Here is a 16,069-nt window from a genome sequence, read left to right as displayed (position 1 = left end):
AAAGCGTTATCTGTGAGCGAACATGGAAGAACTCTGGACATTTTTTTTCACCTCTTGGGACTCCTGTGCACACTGCTACTTGTCATCATAATCTCTTCCCCCTACATCACATAATACTCCTTTAAACTATTCCCCCGCCCCAATTCATGTAGTCTCTTGAACATCCTTTATCATATTCTTCTAATTCTTGTCCAGTTTTCTCAAACTACTCTCCGTTTTGTAATTCTGTCCGTGAGTCAAATTACCTCATCATGGCTACTGAGGAAAGTAAAATAATAGCTGCCATTTACTGAACATCTGTGGTTTGACAAGCATTGTTGTGTGTATTTATGATACAACTATGTCAAAGAATAGAAAAGCTGAATATCTTTTAGTGAAATTGGGTGGAGTAAAGAATGCTATCTCAGATCCTACTCTATAGCTGTTAGGAGATGCTTGGACTTAGTAAGCTACTGATATGATTTGCCTTGTTAACATTGTTGATGCTCTTGTTGGGTTGTGAATATGTGTGTCCGTGAGCTACAAAATAATACAGTGAAGAAGTAGCCAGCATCTTCTAAAGCCCTTTGGAATGCTAGGAGTTTTTCCCTCAGAATTTCTCTGAAAGTTCTTATTTACCTCCTTATTTAAAACACTATTTTGGGGGCGCCTGGGTGGCTCAGTCGTTAAGCGTCTGCCTTCGGCTCAGGTCATGATCCTAGGGTCCTGGGATCGAGCCCCGCATCGGGCTCCCTGCTCTGCAGGAAGCCTGCTTCTCCCTCTCCCCTCCCCCTGCTTGTGTTCCCTCTCTCACTCTGTCTCTTTGAAAAAAAAAAACCACTATTTTGTTTGTAGGTTTGGGGAAGTGAGGCTGGGAATCTAAAATATATAACAAGATTCTAATGGGAATTTTTTAAGTTCCAAACCAATGTCTTAAAAGTGGACTTTCACAGCACAAAACTGCTTGGGACATCTATGATCATAGTTCATCACACTAATTTTCAGATGATTAATTTTCTCATAATCACAACAGAACACATGATTTGAATTTGACTTTTATGAAAGATGATGAATTTTTGACTCTGTGTTTTGTGAAGCTACAATATCAGCCAGCTGTAGTACCTTAAGTTTTTCAGGGAGAAGGAGCGTGTCTCCTCTCTTTTTTTTTTTTTAAGATTTTTATTTATTTATTTGACAGAGAGAGACAGCGAGAGGGGGAACACAAGCAGGGGGAGGGGGAGAGGGAGAAGCAGGCTTCCCGCTGAGCAGGGAGCCCGATGCGGGGCTCGATCCCAGGACCCTAGGATCATGACCCAAGCTGAAGGCAGACGCTTAACGACTGAGCCACCCAGGTGCCTCCCTTTTTTTTTTTTTTTTGCATATCTCATCTTTAATGTCTACTGACGACACCCAAAAGTAGAACTGTGTGCTCTGGCTATGAAGACAAGGCTGGTAGGAAAACTATTTTCCTGTGACTCTAGCTCTTTAAATGCATATGTGTTCCTTCTTGAATTTTTTCTTTCAGGTTGTACCTACAACAGATCATATAGATACCGAGAAATTGAAAGCCAGAGAACAGATTAAATTTTTTGAAGAAGTTCTCCTGTTTGAGGATGAACTTCATGATCATGGAGTTTCAAGCCTGAGTGTGAAAATTGTGAGTACTATGATTTTTGTTTAAAATTAACTTCCTTCTTCCATTCTTACCATTGGTCAGAAATATAAGACTCACTTAGAATCACACTGTCTTAACATGGTATCATGTAAAGTATCACTTAGGTCTAGAGTACATCTTCATATCCATTATAAAGTTCACAAAACCTTAGTATATTCCTAAACTTTAGTTTAGCCAAACATTTTCTTTTAAGAGCTGCCTGGCTACTTTATAGTTTGTCTGCTTACTATTTAATTTGAATGAAAATTATGGCTTAATTTTCACTTTTGAATTAAAGATTCTGTTGAAAGGATCTGCAGATAGCAGCATGGATGTTAGAATTTCGGTGTCTCAGAAACTGCACTTCCATCTTGAGCACAGAAATGGAAAACAGAAATGACACGTGTGAATTCCCTTCTCCTTTTGTATTCTTTTCTGTCTGGAGGACTACTTCCATTTACAATGTTATTGGTGGGACATCTTTAAAAAGAATAATACATAGCTCATTAGCAGTTACTCATATGTGTTTACTGTTAGGTCATAATTGGGTTTCTAACACTTTATAGAAAAATTTCAACTGAAACTTTGTATTACATGCCTTATCCCTTAAGACCCAGCTAAAATGTCATCTCCTCTGTAAGGCACACAACAGCTCCCCTAGGCAGAGTTAAATATTCCTCTGCCAGACCTTTTTTTTTTAAACCCCTTGATTATAGCACTTATCATAAGGTCTGTCAAAGGCAGGGTCCCAGCATCAGAAATTGTGGTTGGAGCATAATGGCTGTGGGTGTTGTGATTGAAATGATAAGGAATGAAAACAATAGATCAAAACAGCTATATGTTTTAAAGTTAAGTTTTTCTATACAATCACAGAATTTTGGAATTATAATGAATGTGTAGAGAATCCCTTAGTCTAGCTTCTGTGTTTTATAGACAAGGCCCAAAAGTTTGGTTTATCTAAGGTCATGAAACTAACTAATGACAGCTTTCTTTGTACTATCTAATATCTATCATTATTCTGCCATTAGATAATTGTTTTATTAGCACCTTACTCCCTTGTTCATCTATAACCCTCCCCCAATTCAGCTTTTGTCATTTAGATTTGTTCACTTTCCAACTCATCCAGTCATGCACCTTTCTACTTGCCCACCCACCTACTATGACTAACTGACTGTGTGAAATGTTCCTTGTGGGTTTGCATATCTGAGTATGCATTTGTATCCAAACAGGTGGGAGCACATGTGTTTTTGTGAGTGAAGGAGTTGGAGAGGATGGGCATAAATGTATTATGTGTGTACCAGTGTAAATAGTAGCTAAGTCTCAGTGAGGAACAACATCATCCTAACGTGTTCTTTCATTTTACCTTGTGTAACTTTATTTTTTATTTTTATTTATTTATTTTTTATTTTTTTAAAGATTTTATGTATTTGTCAGAGAGAGAGAGTGAGAGACAGAGAGACAGAGCACAAGCAGGGGGAATGGCAGGCAGAGGGAGAAGCAGGCTCCCCACTGAGCAGGGAGCCCAATGGGGGCCTCAATCCCAGGACCCTGGAATCATGACCTGAGCTGAAGACAGACGTTTAACTGACTGAGCCACCCAGGCGTTCCTATTTTTATTTTTTTAAAAAGATTTGAGAGAGAGCACATGCACAGGTGGGGGAGGGGCAGAGGGAGAGCGAATCTCAAGAAGACTCCACGCTGAGCTCTCACAGCCCCATGCGGGGGTTGAGCTCACCACCCTGAGATCACTACCCGAGCCAAAACCAAGAGTCTGCACGCTGAACTGACTTCACCACCCGGGCACCCCTGACCTTGTTTAACTTTTTATTTTAAAGATTTTATTTATTTATTTGAGAGAGAGCACACACACAAGTGGGGGGGGGCAGAGGGAGAGGGAGAAGCGGGCTCCATGCTGAGCGAGGAGCCAGAGGTAGGGCTCCACGCAGGGCTCCATCAGACGACCTGGAGATCACGACCTTAGCGGAAATCAAGAGTCTGATGCCCAACCAGTAAGCCACCAAGGTGCCCCCAAATGAAGTTCCTTCTATAGAAGCAAAGATTAGCCTGGTATATATAAATGTAGGTGAAAAACCAGGAATGTGGTGCCTGAGAAGCTAAGGAAGCAGAACTTTTCAAGAAGGACATGAAAGTATCATGCTGTAGGGAGATCTTAGAATGGAATCTTAGAATGGGATGGTGTACACTAGACTAAAAACCTTGTTTTTCGTTTTAGCAAGTAAGATATTGTTATTCACCTTGGCAAGCGCAGTTTAAGTTACATGGTGAGGGGGTAAGTGAAAGATGTGGAGTTGGAGACAAGGAGTAGACCAAACTTCCAAAAAGCTTCCTGGATGAGAAGAAACAGAGATGTGCCTACGAGAGGACATGAGGTTAACAGAAGTGTGTGTGTTTTTTGTTTTTCTAAATATGGGGAAAACTAGGGGCACTTGGGTGGCTCAGTTGGTTAAGCATCCAACTCTTGATTTCGGCTCGGTTCGTGATCTCGGGGTCCTGGGGATTGGGCTCCCTGCTTGGCAGGGAGTCTGCTATTCCCTCTGCCCTTCCCCTCCCTCTCTCTCTAATGAATAAATAAAATCTTTAAAAAAAATATGGGGAAGACTAGCAGGTTCAGGTGCTCACGGGGATGAGGAGGAGGGGAGGGAGAGGAAGGCTTTGAGCCTTTACTGTCTGTGAGACACTGGGTTGGAAGAACTCCAGTCTTCTCCTAGGTTTCTCCTTTACTCTCACACTCAGAATGCTTCTGACATCAGATGTGTAGGTTTTTTTCCCCGCACCAAGATTTCTGCGACATTAGCTGGATGTCCTGCAATTTAACTCACTATCTACTTGGTGATACTGTCAGATCCCACAGGTTAAGGGGACTGCCCATCCCCCACAAGACTGCCAACCCCCAACCCTACCTCTTCAGTGCCAGCCCACAAGTGGTAGGTCCCCAGATTACCCACAGCTTCTGTCCAACTGGGCTACAAATTGGAGGTTCCTATGACCTCTTCCCCTTGGATTTGATTATTTGCTAGAACACCTCACAGAGTAACACTGACTTATGTTTACCAGTTTATTAAAGGGTTTGGTAACAGATATAGATGATCCCTCTTGGGGATTTACCCTCTTGGTGTTGGGGTACTTTTCCCTCCTGGTGTTCACCAACCTGGAAACTCTCTGAACCCCATACTCTTAGGATCTTATGGAGGCTTCCTCATATGGGCGTGGTCAGTTATTAACTCCATTTCCAGCTCCTCTCTTCTCTCTGGAAAGTGAGGGTTGGAACTGAAAATCCAAGCTTCTAATCATGGCCTCGTCTTTCTGGGGACCATCCCCACCCAGGTGCCCACCCAGATTTGCTTCACTAGAACAAAAGATGTTCCTAAGTGCTCTTATCACTTACGAATTTACAAGGGTTTCAGAAGCCCTCTGTCAGGAACCAGAAACAGAGACCAATATATATATATTTTCTATTATTTCACAGACACCGTGTTAGATACTTGTCTATATTATCTTTTATCCTTGGGGAAATTCTACACAGTGAGAGGAAATGGAGGGTCAGTGATACTAAGTCACTTGCCCGAGATCAGTCACACAGTGGATCAGTCTGACTCTGCCTTTGCTCATCATCTTCTAGGATCTAGCTCATGGTAGGAAGGATTAGCCTTAGACAGGAGAGATGCTTCTTCCATGGTGATAGGAGGAAAGGGGCACAGGATGTAGGTAAGCCTACCGCTAGTCCAGTGATGCCCAAATCTGGAGTTTGAGCAGAATTACCTAGGCAGATTAGAGATTTAGTTATCTCTTAACACAATGGGACAAAGAATATTCCTTGTTTGACTATCCATAGTACACTTGCTGTGTGTGTGTTGACTGGAAGGTTGGGTAGACACGTGGGAATGGAGAGAATAGAGCAGGAAAGGCTTTTTAGAGGAGGCGGTCCTGATCTGAGTTCTAGGTGTGTAAGTTTGTCCAGCCAGGCCAGAGAGAGGGCTGGTGGTAGAACACAGTGACAGGGAGGTATTTTCTGAGCGGGCTCTTCGTGACGTCTGTCCCAGTAGTACAGGCTGTCTCGTCACCAGCCTGCCCCCGAGCGTGAAGGACCACCACTATCCCGGAGCCCCTGCTGGGTCCTTTCCACTTAAGCTCACTTGAGGCCATTTAACTTAGAGCATTTTCTGACTTTACATTTTTCCCAATTGCTTTCAGATAAAATGTGAACCGTCTCAGATTATTTTTAGTTTAACGGAGCCCTCTGAGGAACTTCTAAAAAGAAGTATAAAATTTTAAGGACTACCTTATATCTTTCCCCATGGCTAGGACTTTGATTGGGGGTATGGAATAAACAGCTGACTCTTGAACAGTGTAGGAATTAAGGGTACCAATAACCCTCTCTCAGAAGTTGAAAATCCTTGGGGCGCCTTGCGGGGGGTGCTCAGTCGGTTAAGCATCTGCCTTCAGCTCAGGTCATGATCCCAGGGTCCTGGGATCGAGCCCCACTTTGGGATCCCTGCTCGGTGGGGAAACTGCTTCTCCCTCTCCCTCTGCTACTCCCCCTACTTGTGTGCACACGTACTCTCTCTCTCAAATAAATAAAATCTTAAAAAAAAAAAGTTGAAAATCCTTGTATAACTTTTGACTCCCCCAGAACTTAACTACTAATAGCCTACTGTTGACCAGAAGTCTAACTGATAACATAAACAGTTGATTACACATATTTTGCATTTTATATGTTTTATATTCTGAATTCTTAGAATAAAGTAAGCTAGAGAAAAGAAAATGTTATTAACATCATAGGGAAGAGAAAATAAAGAAGAGAAAATTTATCGGAAAAAATCAGCATATGTGGACTCGCACAGTTCAAACCCGTGTTGTTCAAGGGACAGCTGTATAGATTTCTTTCACTTTCAAAACGTTCTTGGAATTATCTGGGATAATGGTAGTAATGTTCATTGCCTTTACTTGGTATTTTAATCTTGGCCAGAAAAGTGCTAAAAAGGTCTTGTTTTAGAATTGTAAATCTAGTTGCTTATGAATGTTTGGTTTTTTGGTTTCCATAATAATTATAAAACACTCAAAAGAAATGATACCGCAATGTGGAAGCTGCTTATATAAACAAAGTAACTTACTTTAGATTCCTGATACTGTTAGATAGAGCCTTTTAGGTTGCTTTTAATTTATTTGTTTCAGGTTTTGAAGTGTTTTTACCATTTTAATTTTTAATTCTAAACCTAGACAGTTTTAATTAAAAAAAGAAAATTTCCTATGGCACAGAACCCCAGGGAGAAAGAGTAGATTTAGAGCTCTGTGCACCGTGAGGTCTGGGTTGATTTTGGATTTGCTTCAGTGAGTTTCTTTGGAGTTTTGATAATTTTGTGTGAGTAACATTACCTATATCTAATTACAGGATATTTCAGGAATTAATTTTTGTTTTGTTTTGTTTTTTAAGATTTTATTTATTTGTCAGAGAGAGAGAGAGAGAGAGTACAAGCAGGGGGAGCTGCAGAGGGAGAGGGAGAAGCAGGCTCCCTGCTGAGCAAGGAGCCGGTTGAGGGACTCGATTCCTGGACCCTGGGATCATGACCTGAGCCAACCACTTAACTGACTGAGCCACCCAGGGGTCCCTGATTTGTTTTCTAAATTAGGTTCTTTCAGCAATGTTTGTTTTTAGGTTAGGATTTTGTGTTCTAATATACTGTCCTTGGTAGGGTTTACAGCTGACAGGACTCCTCTGACAAAGATCTAAAGGAAAGCTATTTTCATGCTAATATGTAAGTTTTTAGCTTTCAAAGGAAATAAATTCCCTATCTCCCAAATACTGACAATGCTGTTATGTTCTGTAATGGTTTTTACAGCTAATGGTTAGTTCCATTCTGAGTAGTCAGGAGTGAATGTTGTCTACCTTCTACTTCCATGTTTTACTTAAGAGTCCAAGTATACCAGGTAGGAACATATCTTTCATCTCTGGGGACAAAAAGCCCCACAATGCCTGTGCAGAGGAAGCGTTCGTTGAAATGTAGTTCTATTGAAATGCCGTATTTTACAGAGACAGAGCCTAAGAAATTGTTTCTTCACATCCCCTATTTTTATAGATGAAGAAGGAGACCTTGGGTGGTTTAGGAACTTGCTCTAAATTAGTGGTTCTCAACCTAATTACACACATTGCACCATTGTTTTTTGTTTTGTTTTGTTTTGTTTTGTTTTACCAAATACTTTAAGCATCCCCTCCCTTTTACTACCCTGAAATGTAATTCATAGATCATATAACCCATCTTCTTTCCATTAAACCAACATAATGTCCTAATTATAAAATAAAAGAGAAAAGGACATTGATTTAGGATAAAATAGGTATTTCAGTATGTCAGTGCATGATATGACCGCACTACAAGACATAATGAAGTAGTCAGGTACATACATTTGCATACTGACTCACTGTGAAGCCACAGCTAGATCTAGACGTGGGCTGGCGGAGGTGCCGGGTGTCAGGGAAGGACTCAGATAACACGATCAGGACTGCCATTGGTGATGTAATTTTTCAAAAATGGTGAACAGCCCTTAAGTTCCAAGTGAAGCAAAGTATAATCTTTCCTTCATTTATAAGGTAATTGTGTTCCTGGAAATTGAGTGAATTTTGCATTTATATGTAAAGTGGAATTCAGTTCTAAGGTCAGAGAAGTATAAATTGTTGTTTTGTTTTGTTTTGTTTTAAGCCATGTGATTGCCAAGTAAGATATTTGGAAGTTTTCTGGGATGCAGGATTGGACTTTGTTGTGTAGGATTGTCTTGTGCATTACAGAACATCTAACATCTCTGGTCTTCAACTGCTAAATATTGCAGTTGCTCATCATTGTGAGAAAAACACCTTCAGAAATTTCCAAACATCCCCACACAGTTGAATTATGCAATTGGGACTAGAACTTGGATCTTCTAAATCCTAGTCTCCCCTCTGCCATGCTGAAATGATTGCTGCCTGCGTTGGGCCCAGTGTGTTAATAATTAATTTGGAAATTTGAAAAAATATTGCCAATCAATCTTTTCAGTAATTACAAGTAGCACTCTGTCAAGTAATCATGTGCTTCCCAGTCAGTTTGTTGTGACACAGCAAGTTGTCCGAGGTCAGGTTCTTCCTCCAAGCTCTTCTTTATTCTAAGTCTTGCTTTTAAGTCTGTGGCTGATAATCCCATCAGTTTGCAGTGTGACTGAGAGCCTTTTCTCCAGCAAAGAGAGCTCTAGCCTCTCTTTCAGTGAGCACCCACTGTGTGCCAGCTACTTGTCTAGGCAGTAGGGACACAGTGATGAACAAAACACTGTTCACTGTTCATTCTCACTCTTATGGAGCCTACAGTCAAGTGGAGGGACATGGGCTTTAAGCAAGTAAACACATAAATGGATGCAGTTATAGATCTGTTAATTTATAAAGGGAGTGGAGAGAAGATAACAGGAGAAATCTACTCTGATTATGGAATGGTAGGAAAGGCTTCTCTGTAGAAGTAACATTTACACTGAGATCCGAAGACAAGTAAGCATTAGGTCTGGCAATGGGGTGTGTAAAGGTCCTAAGGCAGGGGGCACATGGGTGGCTCAGCCAGTTAAGCGTCTGACTCTTGATTTTGGCTCAGGTCACGATCTCAGGGTCCTGGGATCGAGCCCCAAATCGAACTCTGCACTCAGTGGGGAGTCTGCTTGAGATTCCGCCCCCCCCCTCAAATAAATAAGTAAATCATAAAAAAAAAAATGGTCCTAAGGAAGGAGAGCTTGGCCCGTGGCTGGTGACCATCTAGGCAGTAAAGCACTGTTATTAATAGGTTATCTTGTTATTTCTTTGCTCTTCATTAATGTTGCTCTGTGCTTGTATGGAATTGCAGGCAGTTCCCTGAATATATCTTGCTATTTCATGTCTCAGAACTTTTTATACATGCTCTTTCCTCTTTTTGGAGTTCTCCTTCCCCACCCCCAGCTCTTCTTCGCATGGTCAGCTTTCCACCGCCTTCTCTTTCTTCAGCAGACGTAGACTTCTTTCTCTGAGTGCTTAGTGAGCCTGTGCATCCCCCTGTTACTATAGCTACCACATCATGTTTCTCGGTTTCCCTCTTTGATGAACTTCCTGACCATTGGGATTGTGTCCTTTTTTTTTTTTTTTTAAGATTTTATTCATCTATTTGACAGAGATAACGAGAGAGGGAACACAAGCAGGGGGAGTTGGAGAGGGAGCAGTAGGCTCCCTGCCTAGGGAGAATGTGTAGATAAGACACAGATGAAAGATGTTAAGAACATGTTATAATGATCTGATAAGCCAGTCTTTGGCAGTATGAGATAGTACTTAATTCGTTGCACTGAATTAGACCATTCCATTTAAGGTCTCTTCTCTTTATTTAAGGGAAAGTGAATAAGAGACAAGTAACAACAAAGAAATAGGTTATTCTTTCATTTTGGTATTACTGATGTTGACATCTACTGTAAGTACTGTCAGTTTTTAAAGTGAACATTGTAATTTTCACATTACTTAGGTATTTTTTAAGTCTTTTTAACCTCAATATCTTTTGACCTAAAAAATATTTTTCTATTGTAGGAAACCCGAAGCCAGGATGTTTATATTATAATACAATATATTGTGCCTTAGTTGCAGCTATGACAAAGAACTTCTAGTTTAGAGATTTCAGTATACTGCTAATTCAGCCTTCCTCTGATGCCTTTAAAAAAATTTATTTTCAAAAAAAATTACTTTCTTTTAGCAAAGTAATATATTTAATTTTCATTAAAATATTGCCTTACTATTTTTTTCAGAGAGTAATGCCTTCTAGCTTTTTCCTGCTGTTGCGATTTTTCTTGAGAATCGATGGGGTGCTTATCAGAATGAATGACACAAGACTTTACCATGAGGTATCTATTCTTATTTAATGAATATACTAGTTGATGTTGGGCTTGTTCATGTTGTTTTATTGTCTGTCTGAGAATTTGAAATGAAATAATGCTTTATATTTTATGGCAGTCCTTCTAGCCTTTAAGTTTGGGTGTTCTACGTTCACTGTTGACTGCACAGTTAATGAAACAGGACATCTTTTCTGAAAGTTCTGGTAGCTAAAAATGTTTTCTAAAAGATACTCCCCAGTAGGGGATGTCTGATGCTTCTAAAAAAACCTCATGTGTACTTAATCTGTGTTTAAGAAAACTGTCCCTTAACTCTTAGCTTTGTTTATCATATGTATTGTTTATATAATGTCTTAATATTAAACATGCCCATCACATGGGCTCCTGAAGTTTGTATTACATAATCATTTTGACAGTTGTTCTAAAGTTTGAAAGCTCTGTACTCCATCTGAAGGAACTGTTGACATACAAGGTTTTCAAAAAAGTGTTTGGAAAAGGGGGAGACTTAAGTTGAATCATGGAAATTCCTCTAGTAGCTTATAGCAGCCTGTCCTTTTGGAATGGATTTGTAACCTCTGATTGGTGATTGTGTAGAATGGTGAATTAGAGAAGAGACCACCAGTAATCAGTAGGGCAGTGGTAATAACTGAACTCTCACAACCACCCTGTGAAATAAGTGCTGTATAATCTCTGTTTATAGCTGAGGCAGTTACAGCAAAGAGATCAGGTCACTTGCCCAAGTTCTACAGTGAATAGTGGTGGAAGTGGGATTTGAACCCAGTAAGATGGAGTTGGTTCCCAAATCCTGCACTTAGGGATGGGTGGGTTTTTTTCCTGGAAAAACTATGATTTTTTTCTTTTTAAAAGTGGTAGCAAAAGTACTAAAGATAGACTGCATTTTTCTGCCTCAGAAAAGTTGAAATCTAAATTTTAAAAATGCTTATGCTTTAAATCAGCAGTATTTCTTAGGAATTTATCCTAAAAACATTCTCATATACAGTAATCCACAAATATTAATCAGGCAGTTGTACAGAGTTATTTTTATATATATATATTTATGTATATATATGGATGTTTGTGGCAATGCTATTGTTTGTAATAGCAAAAAGAGAAGGAAGGAGCTTAATGCTCACTGCAAGGGCACTGATTTGAATTATTTAATTTACATCCATATAGTAGAAAAGTATACATCCATTAAAATTAAAATGAGTGGCAGAGAGTTACGTTTAACTGATGTGTAAAGATACGCATCTCAGTGTTGAATTTTAAAAAGCGAGTATGAACCTATATAAGATTTTGTATAGAGATTTCTTTTTTTTTTTTTAAAGATTTTATTTATTCATTTGACAGGGACACAGCGAGAGAGGGAACACAAGCAGGGGGAGTGGGAGAGGGAGAAGCAGGCTTCCTGCTGAGCAGGGAGCCCAATGTGGGACTCGATCCCAGGACTCTGGGATCATGACCTGGGCCGAAGGCAGACGCTTGACAACTGAGCCACCCAGGCGCTCCTGTATAGAGATTTCTAACTGTTAAGGATAGTGATATCTATAGAAGCAGTGGTTGGTTGCTCTGTACTTCTATATTACCTGATTTTTTTTTTCAGTGAGCATTAATCTATTTTTATTGATTTAAGATTAAAATTTGTATTTATTAATAGAAAAGATTAAACTTCTTAAGGGAGTTTAATCTTGTGTGATTTTTCTTTTATTGAATAATGTTTCACCAAAAACCAAATTGTAATAAATTGTTTTCTAAAACCTAACTTTAAAAAGTTGGAAATGGGAGAAGTTAAAGTACTAAAAGTGTGATTTATTAGATAAGCAATTTGACAAGAATTTTATGGAAATGGGAGAGAATAAAATTTAAGCTTTTTTTTTTTTTTTTTAAACATGAGAGTAGCCATGGTTATGTAGGTAGATGATAATATAGCTTAAGGAAAAGATGTAGTTCCAAACATGAAGTAATATTAAAATCTCTTGCACATATCATTTGCAGATATACATATTTTTTTCAAAGTAAAACTTTTGCTTGTATTTCTCTTACATGGTAATTATTAAATCTGTTTACATGTGATATCACTGTGATTTATAGAGATTGGCATTAATAATTAAGAATTCTTGGTGAGAATTCATTACCTCATTGCAGAATAAGATATTCTTGTCAGACTTCATGCTACTTTTGTAACCTGTTCTGTTGTAGTAGGCAGTGCTGTTTAACAGAAAGGATTTTGTAACAATAGAAACAGATTTATTGCAACCTTTTTTTATTTTTCAACATAGGCCGACAAGACCTACATGTTACGAGAATATACATCACGAGAGAGCAAAATTGCTAATTTAATGGTACAGTATTTTAATATCAGTTTTTAGAAGTTGACTTTTAATGTTCATTTGGTATGTTTCCACCCAAATCCGCATCCCTAAATCTATCGATTCACCTAATAAGCCTCTAAAAGATAAATCCTACAGGAGCGTAACTTTTCTGAGCTCACCTCAAATACAAAACCAGTTAAAGTTGTTGTAGGTACCAGAGCCATCATCTAATCTAATTTCCACTTTTTATTCTGGAAAACCAGACCCAGAGGTGTGTATTACACAGCTATTTGGTGGTGGGTCTGCAACTGTTCTTTTCACTTAGCACCTGGTCACCCTGTGATTTCTTTCTACCCAGTCTACTTTTTTCTTCTTAAAATGTGGTAATTTTGTACCATACCTTGTTTTGGCTTAATTTTCTTTCTTTTTTGCTCCCCTGGGACTTGTAAAGGGCTTCTGCAAATCTGTAGGATTCTATAATAGATTGCTTCAAAAGTGATACCTTTTTGCAAATATCACTGTGATTTAGAGTGATTGGCACCCCTAGTTGCTTATTTCTATGTGGGTGTAGAGTATACGTGGGTTAGAAACATTACTTAGAGTCCATTGTAGACCACAGCCTGGCTCTATCTGAAGGCTAGTGCTTTCAAGGTACAAAAACATCAGGGAAAGGCGATTAGATTAAGATGCAGTAATTTTTTTTTTTAAGTATGGAGCCCAACACGGGGTTTGAACTCATGACCTTGAGATCAAGACCTGAGCTGAGATCAAGAGTTGGATGCTTAACCGACTGAACCACCCAAGCGCCCCAAGATGTATTAAATTCTTAATACATCTGTGGTAGCATTATAAATAACATATCCCTGTGGGCTTTGAGGAAATCATTCAGTAAGAGGGCTGCATAATTTGGTAACAAGAGATGTTACCATTAGAAGCACCTTATGATGCTCCTCACATACATGTATTACAGCTTATTTTAAAATTGGTGTGTTGGGACGCCTGGATGACTCAGTTGGTTAAGCGTCTGACTCTTGGATTCGGCTCAGGTCATGATCTCAGATCCTGAGGTCGAGCCCCACGTCGGGCTCTGTGCTTGGCACGGAGTCTGCTTGAGATTCTCCCTCTCTGCCCCCCCCCCCCAGAAATAAATAAATAATTCTTTAAAAAAAAATAGAATAAAATTGGTGTGCTGTATGAATACTTGAACTAAAGCATTTTGAAAAGGTACCAATGAGATAAGTGAATATGTGCTAATATGATTTATGTGTTTCCCAGCATGTTTCACCTTCCCTCTTCACGGAACCTAATGAAATATCACAGTATTTACCGATAAAGGAGGCAGTTTGCGAGAAGCTACTATTTCCAGAAAGAATTGATCTTAACCCTGCAGACTCACAAGAAAGTACACCTGTGGAATAGAATGTGATACAACATATACTGACCATGGAATCTGACTGGAGACCTTAGCTATTTGGAGGGGGTATTTTTATTATGAGAATTAATTGCCTTGTTTATGTGCAGATTTTCTGTAGCCTTAAAGGAAAAAAAATAAAGGATTGTTGCAGGCAGGTTCCACTCAGCTGCTGTTTGTACTGTCTATCTTCAAATTCATATTCCAGATTTATATTTTCTGGAGTTAAATTTGGATTTCTAAATTGTTACAAAGTGGGATCTCACTAGTAGTGATGTGTGTATGTCTCATGAGCAGTGGGCATAATCTGCATCCATCATGAAACACTGTCTTCTACCATGAGGAGACTAATGTAAATCACGGAATCACAGCACCTTGTGACTTTCACGGGATTCCTGATTGTGCATGTTGATGTACTAGCTCTTTACTTTGGGCTTTTTGATGTTTATTCGTACTTCTGGAGAGTCATGAGTTGCCTTTTAGGAAATTGGTGTCGTACTTTAATGATCTTTACCCACAAATTAAAAATATATATATTTCCCCTCTAAATTTAAATTGGCTTTTGAAGGCTTTGAGAAAATTTCAGACACAGAACCGAATAACCTAGGGTTTTGGGAAACTGAAGGTGTTCTATCCGTGGACACAGCTGAACATGGTTTGCCAGCCACAGGTAGGATGTCAGAGCTGTCCTTCCTCCATCTTGAGGTGCTTTTTCTTATGTGTGCTTCTACTTGTACTGATGTTTTTTACTTCATTTTCCATGCAACCTTGGAATGAATAAATCCATTGAATATTGAATTTGTGTTGTTGTCCAGCTAATTTTATTAGCTAAATTTTGTCACAAGTGATTTTGGTATTTGTTTGCCTTCTGCTACATCACCTGCAAGGTATAGGAAATCAGGATTTTGTTGGCTTTAAGAAAATACATGGCATGTTCACTGTATATTAAATATACCTGTATTTAATATTTTCTCTTAGGACAGAAAAGTGTATATATTGTGCTTGGCCTTCTGTTGTATTTTATTTGCCATGCGGATTTGAACAGAATAGACTCTTTATTCATACAAGATATAAGAAATGAAAAACTTGTAAGAATATTCATTAGTTGAAGTTTCTGGGCAACATCATTATATATATTCTTAACTTGAATCAGTTGTCTTAGTCTCTGAGTCAGGTTTAGATGACTTATTTTCAGAATCTATTGCTAAAAATTGTGGAAATTAAAAGAATTGACCTTTTTTTATAGAGGGTGGGAAGTTGATAGGATGAGTGTACTTCCGGAAGCTCCTTTAGTTTATTCCTGTGGAGAATACCCAGAAAACCTGTATTTGCCCATTGCTAAATAAGACATATGCCATTTTATATTTATTTGTTCCAAGTGTCTTTTTGTAAGAAAAGAATAAACAATAAGGAATTACTGATCTATGTTTTGCTGTTTCATTTATTTCCGTTTTTCCTGAAGCTTAATTTAAAAAATGGTTTGGTATACTTTTTTCATTTGTGCTCTGTTTTGAACTTGGTCAGCATTATAGCCAGATTCTGCTGGCAGATTATCATGAAAATCTAAAGATAGTCCAGAACATAATCCCCCAGTTTGGCTTTTGGGCTCTTGTTCCTCCTCTTCTAGATGGAGGTTCTAGTAGTACCTCATCTAGTAGATGGATGTTCCTACTACTTCTGTGGATGTTTTAACCAGCCAGTGTTTGCTGTATGATGAATTAATGTTTTTGAAAATAGAGATACCTGCCATTAATATCATTCCATTTAGTTTTAAGTGCTATGTGTCCAATATGGCACTAGGCAGAAGGGATTACAATAACGAAGAGCCATAGTATAGGTCTT

The 16,069-nt window shown here is 38.9% G+C and overlaps 1 protein-coding gene across 2 annotated transcripts in view; it reads left to right on the top strand.

Moving 5' to 3' along the window:
• TIPRL (TOR signaling pathway regulator) overlaps nucleotides 1-15,652 on the top strand; it is a 30,897-nt gene extending 15,245 nt beyond the window's left edge. For both annotated transcript variants that reach the window (XM_035010895.1, XM_035010896.1), the window contains exons 4-7: nucleotides 1,505-1,636; nucleotides 10,421-10,516; nucleotides 12,784-12,846; nucleotides 14,092-15,652. In XM_035010895.1, the coding sequence (XP_034866786.1) occupies nucleotides 1,505-1,636; nucleotides 10,421-10,516; nucleotides 12,784-12,846; nucleotides 14,092-14,235 (435 nt within the window). In that variant the 3' untranslated portion in view covers nucleotides 14,236-15,652. The remainder of the gene's footprint in view (nucleotides 1-1,504; nucleotides 1,637-10,420; nucleotides 10,517-12,783; nucleotides 12,847-14,091) is intronic.
• The last annotated feature ends 417 nt before the right edge of the window (nucleotides 15,653-16,069 follow it).

The sequence above is a fragment of the Mirounga leonina genome, unplaced genomic scaffold (genome assembly GCF_011800145.1).
Source record: "Mirounga leonina isolate KUSES-001 unplaced genomic scaffold, KU_Mleo_1.0 Mir_154, whole genome shotgun sequence".
Lineage (NCBI taxonomy): Eukaryota > Metazoa > Chordata > Mammalia > Carnivora > Phocidae > Mirounga > Mirounga leonina.
Note: the sequence above shows the minus strand (reverse complement) of the source record. Positions and strands in the feature narration are given on the sequence as shown.